Genomic DNA, 23978 nt, shown 5'->3' on the forward strand with positions numbered 1-23978 from the left:
CCGTCGAAACACCATTTCTATTAAGTAATTGGAAAGATACTCTTTTTTAGAGAGAGCCAATCAGGAACCGACTTGCTTACATGGAAAAAAGACTATTGCGGGCTCGTGCTTTTTTTGAAAGGCAATCGGCCCGCACATTGTAAATACGAGAAAAGAACTTAATACTAAAAGAAGGGAAAAAACAGACAAGGGAACTAAAAGTCGCCAACTCAGCAACAAAGGTAGGCCACTCCGAAGGATTTTCAAGAAGAGAGATAAAATCAGCACTGTCAGATGCGAAAGAGCAATCCGAGACACCTAAGGAGATCATGCATTCCATTGCCCACAACAAGGAATCTACTTCAGCGTGTAGTGGTGATAGACTCTTCCGTGCACTCTTAAGGCCCAAAAGTAGGACGATGTCTTGGTCTACCAAGACCCATCCATGTCCACTCAAGGTGTCCTTTAGATGCCAAGATGCGTCAAACTGGCAAACATTCCGAGTAGGGGGAAGATTAGCAGGGACCACCTGAGGAGGAGGGTACTCCGTAGCCACCTCCTTTGAATTTGCTTGTTTCCAAACATTTGCTTCTTGAATTGCAAAATCCAGAATAACTTGCGGGGATTCAATAACGTTTTCGAAAATAAACCGGTTACGACTCTTCCAAATATACCAAAGTATCCATGGAAAGATCTCCATAATATCTTCTGCTATATCAAATTCTTTTCCTCGCGAGAGTAAGAAATCAAAATTATAGAAGAGAGAATTCCGGGGAAAAATGTACTCCGAAGACGGGATAGGGGACAAGGCCCAGATTTGTCTCGAAGGCGGACAGAGAAAAAGAAGATGGTTTATAGACTCTTCCTCTGCACCACATCGAGGGCAAACTTTTTCGGTACCAATGTGACGGGAGAAAAGTCTTTGGTTTGTCGCTAGACAGCCCGAAAGGCATTGCCACTCGAAATGTTTAAATTTACGCGTAGTTTTAATTTTCCATACTTGTGCCTGAAGCGCCGAAACACTAGGTCCCTGAAAAGGGAGGTCACAAGTAGGACGAGAGAGATCTCTCGCGGCCCAATAACCGGATTTTACAGTATAATTCCCAGATTTGGTAAATGACCAGCTGAAATCATCACTTTTGTAAGTACGACTCGGCCGAATTCCTAAAATCAAAGGAATATCGGAAGGGTCAACCAACTCTTGAAGTCTACCTAATTTCCATTGCTTTGTCACGGGATCAATTAAATCATTAACATAGAGGTGTGTGTCCCTTATGTTAAGAATACTTTTTGCAGGCCTTGGTGGAAAAGAAGGGATCCAAGGGTCTTCCCACACTCGGGTTAGCATTCCAGATCCTATTGTTCTCCTTAGACCCGAGAGAAGGAGTGGTTTAGCAGCCATAATGCTTCTCCATCCAAACGAAGGACGATTAGCCTTTCCAATTTGAATAGGATCACTATACCTAAAGTACCTTCCCCTCAACACCCTGCTTAGGAGAGAATTTGGAAATCTAATTAGGCGCCAAAGTTGCTTTGCTAGTAACACAAGATTAAATTCCTCCAACGTTCTAAACCCGAGACCACCATCAGAGAATGGTGTACAAAGCTTGTCCCAAGCTATCCAATGAATACCATTACTTTCCTCCCTTGTCTTCCACCAGAAATTAGCCACAACACTACTTAGTTTTGAGCGGATAGCTTTGGGGAGAAGGAAACACGACATAACATATGTCGGAAGAGCCTGCGCCACAGACTTGATAAGTATCTCTTTGCCTCCTTTTAGACAAGAATTTGGACGTCCATCCATTTATTCTTTTTTGAAGTCTATCTCTTACAAAGGAAAAAACTTGAGTCTTCGAGCCATGAATTTGTTTTGGGAGTCCCAAATAAGATCCCATACCCCCATCCTTATGAATCCCAAGAGATACTTTAATGGTATTTCTGATAGAGTTATCCACCTCATGACCGAACATTACCGAGGACTTGTCGGGATTCAACTGTTGTCCTGAAGCCTCCCCATATAGGCGGAGAATATCAATAATCTCTTTACCTTGTAAAGGGTCAGCTTTACAGAAAAATAGGCTATCATCAGCAAAAAGAAGATGGGATGTTGATGGGCTAGCTCTCGAAATCTGAAGTCCTTGAATGCGGCCATGCCATTCTGCATCTTTCAACTTTGCTACAAGAGCTTCTGTACACAAGATAAACAGAAACGGAGAGATAGGGTCGCCCTGACGAATACCTCTCGATGGTTTGATAAACCCTTTAGGTGATCCATTTAAAAGAATTTTGTAAGATACCGAAGAGATGCAGAAAATTATCCAATCTACCCATTTCTGAGCGAAACCCATTTTCAACATTAGAGCTCGCAAGAAAGACCATTCAACTCGATCATAAGCCTTGCTCATATCAGTTTTAATGGCCATGTATTTCTTCTTGCAGGCTGGATTTGTTCGAAGGGCATGAAAATTTTCTTGAGCGATAAGAATGTTATCAGTAATCAAGCGCTCCGCTACAAAGGCAGATTGCGTCTCGGATATTAATTCCGGAAGAAGACGTTTTAGACGAGAACTTAGAACTTTGGATATAACTTTGTAACTGACATTGCAAAGACTGATAGGGCGAAATTCTGCCATTTTCCTAGGTCTTTCTGTTTTTGGGATCAAACAGATATTGGTCTCATTCAGCCGTTCATCAAAGAAACCGGTGGAATGGAAATTTTGGACAAGTTTAATAAGATCAGGCCCCGTAAGGTCCCAATAGTGCTGATAAAAGAAAGCTGTCATCCCATCCGGCCCTGGAGCTTTATCAGGATTTAGCGAAAAAAGAGCTCGCTTGACTTCCTCTGGTGAGATCACCTTTGTGAGAGATTTATTCATTTCTTCAGTAATTAGCACGGGGACTTCCTGGAGAGCGGAATCAAAAACTTGTGGGTCTGACGTGGTAAAAAGAGTCTCAAAGTAATTCTCTGCAAGATGTTCAACTCCCACCTCATTATCCACCCAAAGGCCATCTTGATTTAGCAAACCTAGAATTTTATTCCTAGCCCTCCTTTGCTTGTGGACGCATGAAAAAATTTTGTGTTCATGTCTCCAAGTTGGAGCCAGATCTCCCTACTCTTAAGTTTCCAAAAAATCTCCTCGTCTCTGTACGCTTGGCAGAGCTTCCATTTTAGGGCAAGAAGGTCTTCAGTAGAGAAATTCTCATCTTCATACGCCAAATCAAGTTGGGAATGTAGCTCAAGAATAAGCTTCTCCGTATTTGTTTTGTTGGATTTTTTCCAGATAGATATAGTTTGTCTACAATTTTTAATCTTCTGAAAAAACGGAACACCCTCTCCTCGAGAGGGGAAAGCCCATCCTTCTTGGACGGATTCCTTAAAACCTGGTTTATTTATCCATCGTTTATCAAAAATAAAATGTTTATAAGGGCGATAAGGTTTGTTTTGTATGGATGCAAGTAGGGGTTTATGATCTGAACCCCTATGCTGCAGGTACTCCACATTCGTGTGGGAATAAATACTATGCCATTCTTCATTTCCCATAGCTCTATCTAACCGACACTTAATGAGGTCACGTCTCTTTCGGCCCGCCACTCCACAACTTCGTTTTCCGACCCAAGAAAATAAACTCCCTGTAGAGGGGAAATCAATCATTCCACAGTTTTCAATCATACAACAGAAAGGGAGGAAAGAGGATTCAGATCTCTTTTTTCCTCCTCTTTTTTCATGATTACCGATAATCTCATTAAAATCACCGATCATAAACCATGGCTCAGACCGAACAATACCAATACGGGTCAAACGTTTCCAAACTAATTCACGGTATTGAACTACCGGATCACCGTAAACAAAAGTAATAAATACGCGGTTTCCATCAATAATTGTTTCAATATCAATCAAACGATCACATACATAGATAAACTTAACCGGGTAGTCTCGAGAATAAAAAAGAGCAAGACCACCACTGTTACCGATAGGTTCAACAGTTTTTAAACAATCAAAGCCTAATGAAACTTGTACATTCTGAAGATACACAAGATCATTCTTAGTTTCCGATAAAAAAAGAAAACCTGGAGAGTACATCCGACACATCTCTTCCAGTCGACGGGATGTAGTTTTCGGTCCCACCCCTTGACAGTTCCACGAAATAAGCCTCATGTTTTGTTGTCGGAAGGTGGGATCCCTTCCGAAACAACACTCAAAACCGGACTCTTAGTCTTGGAAGTAGACGGCACTCCATTTCTTTTACCCGTCGTGGTTCTCCTAGAGGATCTCGGCCTAGATGGGCCGGATTTGTTGGATAGCCTTTTCTCGGGAGATAAACCCTAAATGTGATGAATTTTTTTTGAAGCCAAGTTCAAACAAAGGCCCGAATTTAGTTGGGCTTTTCTGGAATGGGGCACAACTTTCTTCTTTGAGTCCTTCCTCCTAGGGATAGCAATAGACGGCCCCACCTCCTCCGATTGAAGCGAGCTCACGATCAAGCTCTTCAATTTTTCCGGCTGAAGCTCAGAGATGGGTGCTACATGGCTCCCCGGAATCACCAAACCGGATTGATCCTGAAGACTCTCCTGAAGCTCCTCACTCAACAAATCGTCAGCATCCACATCTAGGTCGTCGGCAAGATGGTAAGCAGCCTCGTCTTCTTCAGTCCAATCCAAATTTAGAGCTTCCGAGAGCGGATTGAGAGACTCATTCCACTCATCCTCCGGAGCAGCAGGAGATGGAAGAACAGAGAGAGATGGAGAGACGACAGATGGACTTGCGAAAGAGACCACCTGCGAGAATTTGGCTGCAAGTATTGTATCCGGACCGGACTCAAGACTTCTCGCAGTAGCTTCATCTTCTTCTACAGTCATATCATACCAACTCTTTCGTTTTTCCAGTTGTGGCTCCAGCGACTTGCTTGTTACAGAGATGGGCGTATCAAGGTTCTTCGGAGCCGGTTCAGAGGGTTCAAAGTTAAGAGATTTCTTAGCCGAGCTCCCAACAACAGAGGATTCACCTAGCAACGGAGTAGGATGCTCCACAACCTTTCCTTTACCTTTCTCTAAAGCGGAAGCCTTCTTAGAGAGATTTAACCGGAATGGTCTTTCCCTGACATAAGTCGGGGAAGAGGTTATCTGTTTAGCCCTTGAGGGAGCCAAGACCGTGTCTGAAAGCGTCAATTGTGAATCCGAGAGGAGTGGTGATGATTGTTTGTTAGGAGGTGCAGAGCTTTTTTCCTTGGAGAAAGAATCACCAAAACGACGTTTCCTTCCGTCATCAACACCGGCGTTTCTAGTGACAACAGGGGAGGCTGGGCGTTTGTGGGAGACAGCACCATGAGGTCGATTCAGCTTGGAAGCATGCTCAGCAGGGTACTGATTGAGGGAAGCAGGGTAAGGCTGTCGGTGGGATCGATTGCGACCAGACCTTGAAGCTAAGTTGTTTTCTTCCCTTCTGATGACTCCACGAGAGTGATATGGTCTTGAGGAAGGAGGACCATTCAGCAAGGGTAAGTGATTTCTCTCAGATCTAGAACGGTTAGACTCTGGAAAAGATTGTAGAGGAAGTCGAGCTTGAGAACTATCTCCATCTCTAAGAGAGAGTCGAAGGTTACGTTGAGATTCCTCAGCTGAGAGAACAGCTTTTTGTTCTGCATCGAGTAAAGGACACTGCTCTAGTTCGTGACAAATACGGCGACAATACGAGCACCAGCGAAAGAGCTTTTCATAAGAAAGTTTCACTTTGACAACTGTTCCAGAGGGGAGTTGTGCATTCTTGTTGAATCTTAGAGGAACATCTGCTGTCACAGAGATTAGAATTCTTCCTTTAGAGGGATCAACTCTCCGAACTAAACCAAGAGAGTTACCAAAATTTCTTAACACTTCTTCATCCCAAAACTCAGCAGGGATGCCTTCAGTTCTAACCCAAAAAGTCATGATGTTTGGGAAGGAGGTTCCAACATGGGGTTCCCATCTCTCCAATGCGAAAGACCACTTGTTGAAGTGACAAGGTCTCTTGTTGAGAACTTTTTGGAGGTCAACTTCAGATTCAAAAAAGAATTGAAATCGAGCATCTCCGAGAGAAACGCCTCGGACTCGACCCTCCACATCCCATATGTTTTCCTTAGGGAGAAAAGAGAGAAGGGCTTTAGTACTGCGTCCTCCTTGGTGGAACATTCTCCCCACGAGGCTGAGATGGAGACGAGCAAGGAGCGCTGAATTATCCACTTGAGGGAGAATGACAACATCATCTTCTTCTTCAGGTTCAAAAGCAAAAGGAGGTTGTTTTGGAGGGGACTCTCTGTACCAGCTTGGGCGAATTCTCTTCGACATGGTAAGCAGAGGAGAGATGTGTAATAACACACACAGACTTAGCTAAAAGCTAGAAACAAGCAAAAACTCTGCTATTGCAGGAGAAACTTCAGAGGAGATGAGAGCCTTTCTTTGCATTCACAAAAGCTCAGCAGAAGAATTCTTGAGAGAGAGCAGATGAGAAGCAAAGTCTGTGGCTAAAAGAAACAGAGAAGAAAACCATGAGGGGAGAAGAGAAAAAGGAGACTCCGGCAAGAAAAGAGGGAAAATTTCCCAAAATAGCTAAAAAAATTAGTTCAGATCTACTAATTTTGAACCCATTTGCCTCTTTCAGTTATCTCGGAGACTGTGCCTGAAAGAGAAAAGAGTCAAGAAAGAAAGATAACATTTTGGTATAATATAATCCGTCTCTCTATGTGGATTCAAATATTGTATTTTTGCGTTTTTCACAATAATATGTCATGTGGCGAAACTGTAATTATTTAGTTAGCAAATATTGTCAAATATTTAGTTAGCAAATCATGGTTTTTGTTTTAAATGACACAAAACAGATGCAAGTGTCCAGTATAGTAGTAGTACTGAAAAGTATCTATGCCCACATTCCCACGTAAACTTAACAACTAACGCTAGTTCAAAGAGAATTTTAATCAAGCTAAACCAAAGTATTTTGTCGGCTGTGATTGAGAAAATGGAGTAAACGAGATAACACAGATGTAGTTCTCTAACTCTTTTTTTTTTTTTTTTCGTCTGAATGATTCATGATATTAACAACAACTTGTTCACAATTACAAAGAGGAAACGAAAGCAATCAAACTACAGAAAATCATTACAACAATGTAATGGATTTATCAATTTCAAGCACCTTCTGTAGCCAAAAGGAGTAGCGTACTGCTACAAAAGACTGCGATCGGTCCGCCATTGTGACACCTTTAGCTAAGAGGAAAACTCCTTGGATTGCACAACGATCTTCAAACAAGGTGGAATACAGATGCCGGCGAGACTTTAACCCCCAAAAACTAAGCCGGCGGGACTCTAACCCCCAGAAACTAAATCCCAACATAGGGAGACAAGAAAAGACATAAAACTAAAAAGATCTAAACTTTATTGAAAGGATATGACGCAGAGAACCAAATTTCTTACTACCCGAGCCAACCGAGAACGCAAAACAAGCAGGAGGTCGCCGAAGGAGCTGACAACCAACCCAAAAAATTCCGATCTACTAGCCTCACTTGATAATTAAGAGTCTTCAGAAGAAAAAACCTTGGGATACCTTGGATGGCGGGACGGTAGAATCTCGGCAAAAACATGCAGAGACCGTCGGAATCGCCGGACCGGATGTGTCAACCAATGGACGTGAACCGGTAAAGGACCCAAACTTAGGCGGATCTTGCCCTAGATCCATTTGTTGAAGCTGTGTGAGAAAACCTAAAAATTAGGTCGCCCAAACCGAATCACCACACATCGACAATGAGTGGCTTAGAGCCAACGCGGTTAGGGCCAAGGAGGACTCAGGCAAAGAAGAAACAAGAACCTGCAACAAAATTTAAGTAACAAAAATCTAGATCTAAAAAGAGAAAAAAGCAGAGAAGGAATCAAAATGAAACCAATCCACAGATCTCTCCACACAAAGACATGAAACTAGATAACTAAACAAAAACTGAAAGAACCAACCGACGCCGTGACCATGGTGGCCCACACGCGCCGGTCGGAGACGAAGAACACAAGCAGCGGCGAGTTGAAGAGAGAAGGGAGAAAAATAAGAGAGAGAAAAAAAAAAGGTAGTTCTCTAACTCTTGAGTTATATAATTACATTGTTTAGCACTTATTTACAGTTACTTACCTTAAAAAAGTTGTTATTTTAGAAAAAACGAAAAACGTAATTTTGATTTAGTATCTTATATTAACCTTAAGAAAACCACGTAAATTCAACTAAAATCCATTTTCACTCATAAACGGTAAATAATATTTCAGATTATTGTATATAAAACATGAAATATATTCTAATATGATATTATTTAATTTCTATACTTTAATAAAATCAAAAATTAAATTAAATTCTATGGATTTTTTATTTATGCATAAGTTTATTCAATTTAATACGGTGAAATTTAAATAAGTTAATTACTATATGAGTTTAATATACTTTGTGACTAGTTAGATTGAAATTACTGAATTAATAACTAAAATATGTCAATTTGATAGAAGCAAAACTAATACATGATTTTAAATTTTAAAATAAATAAATGTATTATGCTGATGTGGCATATGACACTATTGCTACTAATGTGTCGGAAAGATGAAGAAAGTCTACCAATTATTTTTTTTACAAATTCCAAGCCCCTATTTTATCGAAAAAGGTAAATTAATCAAGTAAAGCAAATAATGTCCGAGTAAGTAGAAGGACAACTACATAAGTGGAGGAGGATTGTAAGATATAACAAAATTAAGATTTGAAACCATATTGAGGACGACGACAAAGGCTTACCTGAACCGGATCCGAACCACCAAAGATACCTTCTACTCGTGAATTTGACTTTCTTTGACTCCGATGAAGATGATCTTTACAGCTCTCAAGATGAGAGGTGAAGTAAACGGTTTAAGGGTGGTGCAGAAGCATTTGAAGGTAGAGATGAATGTTTCTCCTTTGGTGGTGGTGAGACTGAATGTATAAAGAAACAACAAGACGAACCAAACACAAAGACAAGGTTTGTAGAAAACTCAATGAGTATATAACTTATATTGATTCGTGAATTTAAAAGTACAAAGGGAGTGAGCTGCTATTGAGCTCTTACAAACGTTCTAAACGATTGAGTAAAGAAAGAAAGAGGCTCCTTTGTCCTAATGAAAGAGTAGAGAGCATATACAATGATACTGGCTTATTCCCAACAAGAGAACAACACATACAGTCAATGACTCATAAAACGCTCCGTCTGACTTATTTCCAATTGCTCGAAAGTAACAGAAGTGAAATGCTTGCAATGCAGAATCATAGCTTCCGCGAAAACATTTTGTCCCAAGGAAAGAGTAGAGAGCATATACATTAATACTGAGAGCTTCTTAGGCAAGGAGCTTACATTGCTTGTCCCCAGTGATAGAGAACGCTTATAAACAGCTCACAAACGCACCGTCTGATCTTATATGACTCTGAGTTAGGCTCCTTTAAACCGGGCTGATGAGTTTCCTCCCTGTAGCAGGATCTTCATGTATGGCAACAACATCCCTTAACTTGTCAAAGAGCTGCTCCAAGTGATTCACGCCCATATTTGTGTAGGCCAATGGCCTTTTGTACCTTAGCTTGTATATCGCTTCGAAACAATCCATCTGTACCTGACAACAATAGCTCACCAAAATGTCTTGTAGCTCGAATTTGAACTCTTCTAGGTTCCTCTCGCTCTGAACCGAGCCTGTGTCTGACATTTCATCAGAGGAGACTCCTCCATTGGTAGTTACCCCGTTAGGCTCTTTTCCTTTCCTCTCTCTTCTCAGTAGAACCACAGGGGAAGAAGGAGAGATAATGTTCGGTTTCGAGTTGCGCAGGTAAACAAATCTCTTGTTGCCTTTACCATCAACTACAATCACATCACTCATCTTTTTGAACAGATCCACAAGCTTGGCCACCCCATAATCCGATACAAAAAGCGGTTTACTGAATTTCCGTTGGTATTCAGAAGGAACACGCATAAGAGGAATACATCCACCTGAAAGCTCTAGCAGCTTCACGAGCTGCCCCTTCAAACCGTTTAAATCTCCCGGCGCTACCCACATGGTGGACTCAAGGTGACCTGAAGGAGGACATGCCATAGACTCGCCTGAATTAGATGGCCAACACGACATTACACCGCTACTATACTCATTACGAAACTGCGAAACCATCAAGGAAGAAGACTCTCTTGGATCACTACTATAACAGTTACCTCTATAGAGAATAGTTTCATCTTCATTCAAACCATCCATGTTACTGTTATCACCAATATTACACCCCATAAGATACGGAACAACACGAGGTTTACATCGCGGCACAAAGCCTTCACCGTGAACAATACTATGCCAATCCCAAACAAACTTACCAGCATTAGACAAAGCTGAATTCACATACACACTAGAAGGTATAACAAGAATCACAGTATACCCACGCTGACCCAATATATGAAGCGCAGGCGCGAAATCAACATCACCCGATACGAGAACGATAGTCGCAGGCGGCTTATTATCAAGCACAAACAAGAACATATCAATCAAAATCGCTTTATCCGACGCATCTTTCCTACCATTTGGTACATCAATAAGCTTCACACCGGTTCTTTGACAACCTTCTCGAACCCGACGAGGGAAACCATTGAAATCCCCGTAAGCCGAGAAGTTAACAACGGGACCGGATATCACAGGATGTAACTGAATAGCCATTCTTATGTTACTAGCTACATCTTCAGGACGTACATCGCTAGGAACGGGACAATTCTCCATATCCCAGAGAATGGCCATAGGACCATCTGTAGAAGAATGTCTTTGTGTTGCAATCATGTTTAAATCCGCTAGGTATTTGATTCTTCTTTGTTCATCGGAATCAATAGAGACTAAAGTTGTTGCTGCTGATGGATTATAATAACTTGACATAGCGTTTTGTATCATCAAAGGTTCCTGGAAACGGAAATTAAACAAAGAGATTCACATATAAACAATTAGCTACAGATCAGTGAAGATTATGAAAGGAAGTTCGAGAAATTGCGATGTAGGAGAAAGTAGAATCTATTGATTTCGTCATTTCGAAACCAAATTTTACCAGATTCAGGGGAGAGATAAGGATCTCGTAGACGATACGAAGACGGAATTTGGAAAATTCTTCAGATTAGTTGTTGATTCTTCTCGATCTTCTTCTCCGACGGATTTTGGGAATTTTTAGGGTTCTACAAAAGTTTTTGCGTTTGTCCAGAGAAAGCATATAAAGAGAGAGTCGGTGGTATTAACTAGTTTTTATTTTGCCAAAAGAATATCCAATAATAAATGTTTTGATCTTTTTGAAAGAGAATAGTTGCATATATGTGAAAAAGGATAATCCGATCTGTTACGTATTGTAATGCTTGGGGCAAATAGATTTTTGCAGAAAATGTTTTTTTTAAAAGAAATTCTTTTGAAAATATCAATTTTACTAAAATCTGATGAAAATATTGATTCTAAACACTTAAATAAATAAATAAATATATATATATATATATATATATATATTTAAATAGAAAATATTAAACGACATTTTTTTCTAAATAACTTAGATATCAAAAAAATATTAAACAATTTTTTTATTTTATTTTTTATGTAAATCGATTAAAATATGATACATATTCTAACAGAAACCGAAATAAATAGTCATAAAATTTTAACGAATAATAAACTCTTTACCTGAATTATCTAAATCTGAATAAATCCAAACCAAATCCAAACAAAAATTCGAATATCTACGCTTAGATAGCAGTATGTTTTTTTGGCCTGGTCAACACATTCTTATTTTTTAAACTGTTGGTTAGCGTTTATTTCATGTATAAAATGGTCATATGTGAAGTTGATGGTTAAAATGGATATAATTTGAAAATTGGAATATTAAATGACATTTTTCCCGTTTTTGCTATAATCAAAATGACATCGTATTGGAAACTAATGAAGATTAGTTAACGGTTGTTATCAATCTGTTAACGTCAGATAACGTCGTGTGAATTTTAACCTGGTCAACGATTAATTTGTGTAAAATAATTAATTAACGATTTTTACATATATTAATTGATTATATACAAAATTTATATATTAAATAGCTATTTTTTTAAAATTCATATATTAAACGATATTTTTCCCATTTTATATAGTCAAAATAGACAAATATTGTTTACTCTTGCTCGTATTTTTTATTTTATTTTTACTGAAAAACCTTTATTGAATGTCACACAAAATATTATAAACATAAACCGACGAGAATGAATAAGGGACATGAGTCGGTGGAAACGAATTCCCCAGAAACTAAACCGGCTGGATTGAGTCTCGTGGAAACGAAAACCAAACTAAATCAGTACTTCTATCAAACTTCTTCTTTTCGTCTAATGAAATCCGAGGACCGAAGGTTCATAGGTGGAATTGACAAATTCTTAAAGGCAACAACAGTAGTAACTATAAAAACAAGTTCAAAGAAAAGAAAATATAGAACACTAAAATCATCAATAAGAAGAAGGAATATTTATGTATTCACAATACTTCCTGAGCTATCTTTCCACAAACCCAACAGTTATATTCACAGAGAATAAAAGAAGAAACAAAGACATCAACCATATCGCAATGGAGCGATGATGATAATCTTCCAACAATATTTTTAATCAAAGTGGTAGTGAGAGTTCTCATCAACGATTGTTACCTTCTTCATGAGTTCAAGACTCTTTCAATGGCGGAAATATAGAACTCTTTAGGCATTGTACCCATGATTGACTCTCGTTTCTCCCCGTTCTTGAAGAGCAGAACTACCGGCACAGCCTTTATCTCGTACTCTTCAGCCACCGGCAAGTCATTGTCTGCATTAAGGAGATAGCAGTTTAGTTTTCCAGCATAGTCCCCTGCTATTTCGTCTATTATCCTGTGGACCATCCGACATGGACCGCACCAACTCGTGTAGAATTCTACTAACACCGGGGTTTCGCTTTTTAGAACTGAGTCTTCCCATGATCGTTGTGTAACTTCAGCTGCTGCTCATAGAGAAAATGAGACGTGATGGAGGATTTCAAAACTCAAATATTCTAATAATCGAACCAACAAGACAATCTCAAAGAACTGGAAGTAGTGTCCTATGTAACTGAAAATGTTGAAATACTTCAACATGACAACCTAAGCATCTCATTTTACATTATTTTTGGTTTTGTAATAAACAATGGAAGTAGACCAAGTTGTATCAACAAGTCATACAATCAGAAGGTAACCCAAAGTTACAAATTAATTTATGAAAAGATATGAAAGTGGGAATCAAAAGCATTTGGAACCACACTGGCTCACATGTTAAGCTTAAAGAAATTTTCACGTTTATGCTAGAAACAAGATTTGGTCTCAGCTTTTGGCAAAGTGAGATTTGAATCTCACATTTTGACAATTATGCCAAAATCTGACTATTTTACCTTTACCAGCGTTACGACATACTGTTCTGTATACGGTTCAGTTATGCGGTTCAGTTAAGTATACTGTTCCGGCATACGAATTTGTGTCCGTACACAAGGCAGAAGACCATGTTTTAATGTATATATAGACACTAGTAGTTACAATTCATGCCTACTTATAAACTATGAGTTCTAAGGCACTTTCGACCAAACCTAACATAGCTTCAAAACTAGATTAGCAGAAAAGCAGCTAAACCTACATATATGATCTCGATCATAAGAAAATGAAAACAGGTTTTTCATAAAGTTACCAAAAAAAACTAAAGTTTAAGTTTCATTCCCAAATTTGACCACACAAGTATTTATCATTCTTAAACCAGAACTAAAGATAGGCAATCAATGAAAGTAAATCAGTATATGTACCTCGAGAATCACGAACGCATAGAGGAGAAAGACGGAGGCGAGAGGCGGAGGAAGATAGGAGAGATCGTCTGTCGGAGAAACGGAGAGAGCGAGGGGAGAAGCTGGTGACTGGGAAGAGACGCGACGGAGATGAAATATGTCGAGCTGTGTGAAATCGAGTGGGGTTGAAACATATAGAGGAGGAAGAAGAAGAAATCGCCATTGAAGAGTGATTTGAGAAGAAGAAGACATTTCTCAGATCTGAGAGAGATGAAAAACGTAAACGGAGAAAAGTGGGTCCCACTAACCGAACTTCCACTTGTCCAGATGAATTATTTATTTATTTGTTTATTTATTTTATTTTAATAATAATTATAGAATTCGGTCGAACCAATCGAGTTAATGATAGTAAACCATGATCCAATTTGGCTTCCAATCCTGTTTCTGATATATTGGTTAATGGTTATTCTTAATCTTACCCACATAACCATATATATTGGTTAATGGTTATTATATATATATATATATATATGGTTATGTGGGTGAGCCGGACAAAAACAAAAACTCACTTTAAAATTTAGATAATTTTGAAGTTTTTGGTGATTTAGCATTCATATTATGGTTGGAGCTCGAGTTTTGAGACGTTGTCTTGTTCCCAAAAATGCTAAACATTAATTTACAGTCACAGTTGGTTATTAGGATTTGAAGCATATGAAAATGGTAATATAAAGTATTTTTATTAAAGTTTTTTCTAGTCAATTTGTTAAGTTTTAATATATTTATGTTAGTTCGTGTGTGATATATATAGAAGAAGGTGGTGAAATTGAGAATGATTGTAAGTAAGGATGATCATGATTTGTGAAGCAAGCGTGGAGAAAACCATTTACAACGAAGTTAAGGAGGGTTGGGTATAAGACCACTCAAGAAAACAAATAAGGTTTGCGAGCTGAAGCTAATATCTACTCTTTGTTTCGACATCATTGTAGAATAAGTGTGTTCATACCTATCTAATCCAAAAAAAGTTTTCTAATCCATAAAAAGTTTTTTTGGGCTGTGAAAGCAACTCACCTCAAGGGTCTTGGATGGAGAAGAAAATTCTAAAGATCAGGGCACTGGCCAAGAGTTTTCATCAGGTTAAAGTTAAAAGTGGTTGAGGAACATCCTTTTGGCATGAAAAATGGTCCTCCGTGGGGAAATTATTGGACATCTTTGGTGATAGGGGATGTATAGACCTTAGGATACCAAAAGCTGATATAATGGATGATACTCACAGAGAAAGACGTCATCGAGTGGAGAACTTAAATAAAGTTGAAGCTGAAATCAAAGAAATGCGATTGAGATGAAAAACATGGGAGGAAGATGTGAACCATTGGCGATGGAAGACAAGTTTTAAAAGGAAATTCTCCTCAAATGAAACTTGGAAACTTTTGAGAGCACAACAACCTACATGCAGCTGGGCTAAGGGTTTGTCGAAGCTACACCAAAATTTGCTTTGATTACATGGCGTGCAGTGCATGACAGATTACCCACATGTATTCGTATGAAGATGTGGAACACACAAGATTTGTAGTGAATAGATTCTACATTCATTCAAAAAAAAAAAGCATTTACAAAGTCTATTATTATTCTTTCAATATTTGGTTTTTATTTTACATTGTTTTAGCCATTTTCAATTAAAAATATGATGTCGGATGAATTTTTACTATGTTTTGGATTAATTTGAAATGCTTTGCTTACTCATACTATTTTTTAATCCTTATCAAAGACCACCATCTATAATTGAATGATGATGATATATTGATTGTCTGCGTCTAAGCTTAGTTTAAACTTTGAAGATGAACAAGATTTCATAACAAAATAAAAGAATTGTTACGTAAATAATAATAATTTAATAGAATATGAACCTCGAGGACCATCCACAAAACCCGCTAAACTTGGTGCTCATGTTTGGATCTAGCAATAGTGAGCCACGGGAGCCGACTCATGGCTGTCTTAAAAAAAATCCATAGCAAGATATTTTCCTTTAATTTTGGTATATTCGAATTTAGACTTCTTATTTTGGAGATTACCAGTTAATGAATGAGAAAGAAAAATCTCATTGTTTTCCATAGATTTTATGGTTCTTATGGAAAAAATAGGAAGAAAAAGTCTTTAAATGTTTACATTCCGAATCTTTAGATATAATAAATTACGCTTAAGTGAACAATTAGTGTTGGGAGAAGCTCTATCAAATCTAGAAGAAACAAGAAATTAGCAAAACAGTGAGTAAGATGTTGGATTGACGGCTCGTGGAAACAATCGGATTCAACCATAAGTTTTAGATGGTGGTGCCTTCGGAGAGACAACCAAACTGTACTACTTGGAGCAAAATGTCATTGGACGAGTCTCTCTCTTCTTCACACGGAAATGGAGACTCTTTTATGGGCAATGAAAAGTATCATCTTAAAAGGATTGATTGTGATCAGGCGTTCAAAACTGATAGTAACGAGCTAGTGTTGATAATGCAGGCGTCTGATGTTTCAAGATTTCTCTAATCTACTTGATGAGATTGGCCAACTTCGTGATTCTTTCTTTCTTTCTCGTTTTATAATATTGTTCGCTCTTGTAGTTTTTATGCAGATTGTCTAGTTCGTTACTCTAAATTTTATACTTTATAAATCTTATTTGTAAACTATTTTCCTCCAAAATGGGCTATCAATCGTAGAGTGATTTTCTAAATTAATATGTTCTTGACATATTAGATGATATTTTAAAATTTTAATGCAGATTAATTAGTTCTGTATTAGTTTTGATGATTTATGTGATGTTTAATATAAGAAAATATTTTTAAAAAATAATTTAATTTACATGCAAAAATATGTAACATCAAATATAGAAATTGGAGGAGTATTAAATACATAAATTATAGTGATATGGCATACTAAAAAAACTATAGCTTTTTAATTTGTTAAAAACTTTTGTTTGTAGTTAATAAATATGTTGGACTGTAACGTAAACTGACACGATTCTAACCTTTTATACCAAACGTGAAACAAAGCGAATAAGTTTTCTTTACTAGTCTATGCCACCCTCACACTATTTACGTGTATTAAAAATATTGTAGTATGACTTTTTATTATTATTATTGTAGTATGACTTTTAAAAGCATTTTTACTGTGTTTTTATATTTTCAAAATATCCTTTTTACTCAAAACATTTGTCGATTTATTTCTTTGCATTTTATGATATTTTTTTTCTTTGTTTTAATTTCTGCATAGTTTCGCAATTGAGTTTTAGAATTTTCAAAGAGGTTTCAGAGTTTGATCGATTTGGATATTTAACTAGTATGACATGATCGATTACATTTTAAAAATAATAATATCAGCATATCATCATCAATTATATAGTTGATGATGATATGCTATTATTGTTTTTTATTAGTGATAATAACTGTTGAAAAAAACCACTGATCGTCAGTCGAATTCCTGATCATAAAAGTCATGGTCCATATCAGCTATATGAGCTTACACGGCATTCCTAGCTCTTATTATAAATCTCCCCACATTATAATGAAAGCAAAAACTTAACCAATTGCAACATGCAAATAAACTAACCTCTATGAACGGAGTTAAGTAACTATTGATCGAGGAAAACTAGCAAGTCAGAGCAATAACTGTTACTTACCATTTAATTTTAACTTATGAAATGATGGGAAACGTATAGTAAAATAAAATAACCAAAACGTAAGAAGTAAACAAGGTGCATTTTGAAACCCAAAATGTTAAAATACTGGCGATTTAATCTCTTAAAGCTTAAATGATTAAGTAACTACCTATTGATAATACTCACAATTTAATTTTATTTGAAAATATATATTTTTAGGATTTTTAACCAACAGCATAAAGGAAGAAATTCACATTCCTATAATGTGATTTTTAGGCTAAAAAGGAAGATGGAATTCTAATATTATCTTTGTCAATTTTTCAATCATTGATCAACTTTTGTATAGATAGGAAAACAACTATGTGTAATTTTTTTAAGCTACTTAGAGTTTATGTGTTTGAGTTTCTTTTGGGAGATGTAAGAATTTTTTAGATATCCGAGTTTTTTTTTGGTACAAGGTTAACTTACAAGATTTAAAGAGTACAAGATTTACGAGTTGATCGAGCGTCTTCAATATTTTGAGTTGTGAATTCAAATTTATAATTCATTGTTTCTGTTTCGGTTAAAAATATGGTTTTAAGCACTTGATTTATTATACTCCCTTCGTTATTTTATAAATGATGTTTTAAGCTTAAATTTTTGTTCTTAAATAGATTATTAAATTTGATTATTTATATTATGCAGATTATTTTTTTATTGGTTGATTAGAAAATAGATGATGTTTTTGTTTATAAATTATAAAATAATAAATTCTTAATATGTGTGTAATCTTCTAAAACATCATTTATAAAAGAATGGAAGGAGTATAAGACTTAATTTATTACGTATCGGATCACAACAAACATGCACTTGAATCACATCCACCTAACTTCCATCTAGGTGTTTGTTTTTGCAATTATTCATATAGAATTGATTTGGTGATATAAGTTTACGAGTTATTAAAGGAAAAAAAACAACAACAAAAAAAAACAAATTCCCAACATTAGTTATCCAAGAGTATTTTTTTTTTTTTTAGTTATCCAAGAGTTAACAATACCTTCTAATACTGTTCTCTACAAGTCTACTATACCTACGTTGCAATGATAATTTCCTGCGTGTTTTTTTTTTCCTTTTAAACGTCACATGTTTAAACAATTTTCACTAACCCGTTATTTACACATGTAAGAGAAAAAAAGATAGCCAAAAGGACTTATAGTGTTATCTATTTAAAAACTAAACTTGTGGTGTCTACCTAATTAACCCATCTTTGTACGTACCAATATCGCTTTCTTCAATTATTAGTAATATATAAATATAAATGTTTGTAGTAGCTGCCGGTCATTTTTTCTTTCTCTCTCTCCTCCCTAAGCAAAACTAAAACAAGCTATGGCTGGTATGCTTCCCGGAGTTGAGTGTGCAAGGAGGCGGCGCTTCCACGGTGGTGCTCCTCCGATTGAATCCTCGAACACAGCTTCTGTGGCGGCTGCGGCGGGACACGTCTGGACACGGCGACCATCGTTCTCTCTTTACACTACCAATCATGAGAGCCACCAGGCCCATGTCTCCTTCTCGGTAATGAAATGAATAAATTATTATACAGAAAAGAGAACAAAATTAATATATAGTTGTGTTTTATGTTTTATGAAGTTTTTTTTCTTAAAATAATATTTCGTAAAAGTATTTCGGTTTGAGAGTTTGGAATCTTATAATTTTGTAAAATTATAGGAGAGAAGTGTTAGGAATAAATCTTATGGAGAAGACAACGATGAGAAACTTGACGGAGCAGCCAAAGAGGCAAAGCAGAGGCTTAACAAGCGGCTGAGAATCCCACCACGTACAAGGTTCGATTTAGTAAAAAACGGCGTGTGATAGTAAAACCAACTCGTAAATTTACCTTAAAATGCACCGAAGAAGCTTCAAGCCTTTAGCTTTATTTGTCATGATAATGACGCATGATGATGTATTCTAATTCATAACATGTGGTATCACATGAGCAATACTATTGTGAGATTGTCTTTTGTCGGACAATTATTTCATTATCTCTTTAGTGTTAACCCCACTTTGTGTCTTGTGAGCGCATTTTAGCAAGTTCTCGCTATTTATTGTTAAGTTGCGTCTTTTTGTTTTGATAGTGCGAAACTTCCCGGAAACTACTAGGCAGCTTCCAAGAAAGCCAAATTTTTGACATTACTCTCTTTTGAATTTGCATTCAATTTTTAAGTTCAGGCAAAATGGTAAAGACAAAGGGAATAAATTGGAGCAAGGAAAGGGTAAACCTCTCGGGGACTTACCGACCGAGGTGGTCGGGTTAAAGAAGAGCCGAGGAAGGTTGATGGAATGGTTCAAGCGGCGAGTTAGGGAACAACAAGATTGTGCTATATGTCTAGACCGGTTCAAGAAGGGTGAGACCTTGGTACACCTACCATGTGCCCATAAGTTTCACTCCATATGCTTATTGCCTTGGCTAGACACCAATGTTTATTGCCCATATTGTAGAACTGATATTTGGAATTAAATGTTATATTTTTGATGTCATATTTCGAGATGTTTTTTTATGGCTTATCTTAGGTTTTAGGAATTTAAACATAAAATGACTAGCGCAATCAATAAAATTTTAACTAAATTTAGCCTCTTTTTATAATTCTGAATTTCAAGCTATGGTTGTTTTCGATATATTTGACCAGAATTGTCATTTCTTCATTTTAAATATATGATTACAAATTGCAGAATATGCTAGTATTTTTTTTTCCACCATAAGTGAATTATCTTGGGTTGAGCAAATAGAAAATGTGTGTTAGATACTTTAGATGTAGGCTGGATCTTGTACCAGATAACGAAAACTGGTTTGCATGGTATTGCGACACGTATGTGGAATAACAAAACCTTTGTGTGTCGGATCATTCTATCAAAATCAAAAAGAAGTTGAAATATACGATACGGTAAAACAAGGTGCACTAGACTAAAGAACTAAATTTTCGAAAAGCAGATGAGAAATGAGCCCAATAACTTCAACAAGAGGTAACGTCCTGCCACCACCATCTCCTTAGTCCAAACGTCCACATGTACAACATTTATTTGCATATGGGCCAATGTTTTAAAAATATATTAATTTTGAAAAGCCTAAAGCTGAACCGATTGTACCGAATCCGAACCGAAGCAAAAAAAACCAACCGAATTAAAAATTTGAAAATTGAAAATAATTGAATGGATACTAAACACTATAATCCGAAGAGCCGAAATCGAATCAGTACCGAACCGAAATATTTTGGATAACCGAAAATATCCGAAATACAATTATATATTCAGAAATTATTAGTTATTTGTAGACCAAATAATAAAAAATACTTGAATATATATAAAAAATAATAAAAATACTCAGAGATAACTGAATATCTAAAAATATCTAAAAATACTCGTAGCAAAATACCAAATTGATATTAAATTTTAAAATCAAAAGAACTAAACTTTAAAACCGAAAGTATTGAAACCGAATAGAATCGAACCGATAACCGAAGAGGTAACCGAATGCCAATGACTACCTAAAGGTCTTAAAATAGGCCCAGTCATCTCAAAATCACGAGAAAGAACAAAATGATAACATGTAGGAACGGTTTATGTTTCTTCTTTAGTATCTGCGTAATTTATAAAGTACTTCTTCTTGCGTAAGATACAACTACTAGGTAGGGGGGACGAAATATATTCGTGATAGATAAATACATTTAATAATTGGATAGGGAGATGATAGAATAGAGTTAATCACGATTTCTCCGTTAGCGATCAAATTCTATTACTCGAGTTCAGTTTTTCACTTGTAAATTTTTTTTTTACATCTGAGCTTGGAAAATCTTGTTTACATGGATGAATCAATATAGATTGAAGGTTACATGTTTAACTGTGTGTTTGTTTTTGTTGGAAGAGGAATGCTAATCTCGTTGAATAAAAAGTGAAAATTCATAAACTGAAAACTTTTCGCTAAACTCGAAGTTTGGTATGAAACTTTTTGGGAATGCACTGAAGAATTTTCTGGATGAAAATTAGAAGAAACAGAACCAAAGGTGTACAGCTTGTGTTAGATATCACATAAATCATATCTATAACCAAACTTATAGACATGTTTAGAAATAAATCATGTTGAGGTAGATAGTACGCACACGGCACACTTCCTTAAGTGTTCATTTCAAGCTAGTAGATAAACGATAGGGAACCAATGATTCAGGCATATTAATTAGATGAGGTAAGTATACAGTTCCAATGCAATATTAATTTTAATTAATTAATTTAACTTCATTGTGGGTGGTAACACAATAATATGATTTAATGAAATAAGTCATGGTTACAAAAGTTGTTGCTCTATATCCACCAGTGAACCATAATAGTATATTCATGGCTCTTATCCAATTAACCAAATAAAATTTTCTAATCAAACGGTTTGAGGACATAAACAAGTTTAAAACAAGAGATAGTGGATGTGTTTTGTCACAGCCAGATTTCTATAGCTTTTTCTAATAACAGAGGACAAACAAATAGACGTTAGACTTCCCTTCATCAGATACATGGTTTCACAATGAGATGTGACTTGTGAGTGTTGCATGTGAAGATTCACAATGAAAGTAATATGATAAAAATTGGCAAAATAACATGGTCCATGGTTTGAGGGAAACATTGTTGGAATATCAATCATGCCAGAAATTGCCCAAAATTAGAAAATAATTGTTTCATATATAAATCATGCCAGAAATTGCCCAAAATTAGAAAATAACTGTTTCATATGTATATCATGCCAGAAAGTGCCCAAAATTAAGCTTAAAATAATTGTTTGAGAGACATTACAGAAAAGAGAGGGTCTTGTAAAAACAAAAGACAATATAATCTCACGTAGTTTGGTCGTTTGCAGAGAGATTAAGATCCAATATTTAAAGACAAATCAGCACAAGCCCGACAATTACGAGTTTTTGGTCGCAATGACCAATTTTTCCTCATTTCCAACAATTAGAACTCTCATTAATTAGTCATAACCCACTTCTCAAAAGAATAGAAATCATATTCATAACTTATTTTAAGATAGATAATTTTTTTGAAATATGTTCTTATAGATTTGTTTTCTGGTCAACAAAACATTTTCTTATTTATTAAGAATGCATTCATCTTTTACAATCCTAAAAAGGTCTGAAAAAAAAACTTTTGTCCTAAAGTTAATTATAAGTTATAACTTAACTTTAAAAGCTGTTAATTTCTACAATATCCTTCTATTTAAATAATTGCTAACACGTCATCCTGTTATTCAAACAAAATCTATTGAAATTTAATATTTTCCTTATATACTAACATTTTAGAGATTTTATCCCAAAAAAAAACATTTTGGAGATAGAGGTTTTCCATTAAAGGTAATTAAAACTGGAGATAGAGTTTATACAGTGGAATATGCTGGCCAATATAATCCTTATTAATACTAAAACAACCCCAAAATATGGATCAATATATGGCTTTACCTCCCAAAAGAGAAGTAAAAACTAATATAAAATTTTAGGAGCCTTCTCATTCCGAAAACATTCACTTTTTTCTACTACATTAACACTTTTGTGTAGATATTATTATTCGTGTTACATAGCAGAAATGGTTCTTACACAATCAAAAGAAACCTAGTCACTAATGTCGAACCACGCGCCACAGCCTCCAAGACCTCTGATGAAGCAATACTCGTGGTCACCGGACATGAGTCGCGAAGAGGCTTGGCTGCGTAAGAAAAAGAAACGCCCACTGGATCTCCTTCCTCGCAGCAAGAGTGTCACGAATGATGATATCGAGGAGCTTAAAGGCTGTTTCGAGCTTGGTTTTGGGTTTGAAACAGAATCTCCTGATTTGAATCCAAGGCTCTCCCATACAATCCCCGCTCTTGATCTGTACTGCGCGGTTCATAGACAATACAGCAACCATTTGTCTCGGACGTCTTCATTCGCGTCGGATCATGAAGTCAGCAACTCCAACAACATCACGACCATCGTCGACAAAGGTATATGTGGCTTCTAGTTTTGGAATTAGTTTATTGTTTTTTTTGCTTTGTCTGAATGTTCTCCGGTTTTGAGGAGCAACTTTAAAAAGGTGATGATCGGAAGACGATGAAGCAGAAGCTGAAACAATGGGCTAAGGTGGTAGGGTTTTCGGTGCGGCACTCTTCCGGAAAACCCAAATTGATGTCAGAAGAATGACAGTTTTGTAATATAAAGTTAACAAACACTAAAATGTTTAGTATTTGAATGTTAGTGGATAAGACACCGTCTTATTAAAGTTTATGAAAACCAATTAAAAGAAAATTTATCGATTCTTATTTTGTTAGGAGTATTTGTTTTTGTAGTCCATTTTGTTCTAGTAGTATTTGAATCACTCCAACGAGAGCAGGTTTTGAGACATAAGACCATCTCTATGGTCAATCTTTGGTGGGTGTCTAAAGATTTTTTTTATAAGGCATATTAATGTTATTTATATGAATGTCTTTAGAGTGTGCAATAGAGTCTCTAAGTAGACACTTAAAGCCGATGAGTTTTGTTTGTTTCGAGTTAT

The 23978-nt window shown here is 36.4% G+C and overlaps 4 protein-coding genes, 2 non-coding genes and 2 pseudogenes across 13 annotated transcripts; 3 read left to right on the forward strand and 5 right to left on the reverse strand.

The window, feature by feature from the left end:
- Positions 1 to 76: 76 nt before the first annotated feature.
- AT2G15540 lies at positions 77 to 4138 on the reverse strand (annotated as a pseudogene; the record flags this gene model as incomplete). The annotated part of the gene is made up of 1 exon: positions 77 to 4138.
- A 167-nt stretch (positions 4139 to 4305) lies between these two features.
- Positions 4306 to 6300, reverse strand: AT2G15550 (annotated as a pseudogene; the record flags this gene model as incomplete). The annotated part of the gene is made up of 2 exons: positions 4306 to 5205; positions 5431 to 6300.
- U6.7 lies at positions 5914 to 5989 on the forward strand. The gene has a single exon (NR_140145.1). It is a non-coding gene; the product is annotated as an other RNA (small nuclear RNA).
- Positions 6301 to 7023: 723 nt separating the features above from the next.
- AT2G15555 lies at positions 7024 to 8096 on the reverse strand. Its single transcript, NR_143751.1, has one exon. It is a non-coding gene; the product is annotated as an other RNA (non-coding RNA).
- Positions 8097 to 8985: 889 nt separating this feature from the next.
- Positions 8986 to 11335, reverse strand: AT2G15560 (Putative endonuclease or glycosyl hydrolase). Of its 2 annotated transcripts, NM_001335456.1 has the most exons (3): positions 11060 to 11289; positions 10194 to 10917; positions 8989 to 10061 (listed from the first exon to the last, which is right to left on the reverse strand). In NM_001335456.1, the coding sequence occupies exons 2-3, from the start codon at positions 10906 to 10908 to the stop codon at positions 9439 to 9441; spliced, it is 1338 nt and encodes a 445-aa protein (NP_001323906.1). In that variant the 5' UTR covers positions 10909 to 10917; positions 11060 to 11289; the 3' UTR covers positions 8989 to 9438. The 2 variants fall into 2 exon arrangements, with proteins under 2 accessions (NP_179158.2, NP_001323906.1); NM_127117.3 differs by having other exon boundaries at positions 8986 to 10917; positions 11060 to 11335.
- Positions 11336 to 12223: 888 nt separating this feature from the next.
- Positions 12224 to 14098, reverse strand: ATHM3 (Thioredoxin superfamily protein). Of its 2 annotated transcripts, none has more exons than NM_127118.4 (2): positions 13821 to 14098; positions 12224 to 12995 (listed from the first exon to the last, which is right to left on the reverse strand). In NM_127118.4, the coding sequence occupies exons 1-2, from the start codon at positions 14020 to 14022 to the stop codon at positions 12676 to 12678; spliced, it is 522 nt and encodes a 173-aa protein (NP_179159.1). In that variant the 5' UTR covers positions 14023 to 14098; the 3' UTR covers positions 12224 to 12675. The 2 variants fall into 2 exon arrangements, with proteins under 2 accessions (NP_179159.1, NP_001154520.1); NM_001161048.1 differs by having other exon boundaries at positions 12410 to 12998; positions 13821 to 14053.
- A 4132-nt stretch (positions 14099 to 18230) lies between these two features.
- On the forward strand, positions 18231 to 20059 carry AT2G15580 (RING/U-box superfamily protein). Of its 3 annotated transcripts, none has more exons than NM_127119.5 (3): positions 18231 to 18992; positions 19146 to 19261; positions 19647 to 20059. In NM_127119.5, exons 1-3 carry the CDS (start codon positions 18807 to 18809, stop codon positions 19933 to 19935), a joined length of 591 nt encoding a protein of 196 aa, NP_565376.1. In that variant the 5' UTR covers positions 18231 to 18806; the 3' UTR covers positions 19936 to 20059. The 3 variants fall into 3 exon arrangements, with proteins under 3 accessions (NP_565376.1, NP_001323928.1, NP_001189531.1); NM_001202602.2 differs by having other exon boundaries at positions 18455 to 18992; positions 19642 to 20053; NM_001335457.1 differs by having other exon boundaries at positions 19146 to 20045.
- A 2863-nt stretch (positions 20060 to 22922) lies between these two features.
- AT2G15590 (spire, putative (DUF1685)) lies at positions 22923 to 23854 on the forward strand. Of its 2 annotated transcripts, none has more exons than NM_127120.4 (2): positions 22923 to 23430; positions 23520 to 23854. In NM_127120.4, exons 1-2 carry the CDS (start codon positions 23070 to 23072, stop codon positions 23624 to 23626), a joined length of 468 nt encoding a protein of 155 aa, NP_179161.1. In that variant the 5' UTR covers positions 22923 to 23069; the 3' UTR covers positions 23627 to 23854. The 2 variants fall into 2 exon arrangements, with proteins under 2 accessions (NP_179161.1, NP_849958.1); NM_179627.2 differs by having other exon boundaries at positions 23040 to 23430; positions 23507 to 23738.
- Positions 23855 to 23978: the final 124 nt, after the last annotated feature.

This window comes from Arabidopsis thaliana, chromosome 2 (assembly GCF_000001735.4).
Source record: "Arabidopsis thaliana chromosome 2, partial sequence".
Taxonomy (NCBI): domain Eukaryota; kingdom Viridiplantae; phylum Streptophyta; class Magnoliopsida; order Brassicales; family Brassicaceae; genus Arabidopsis; species Arabidopsis thaliana.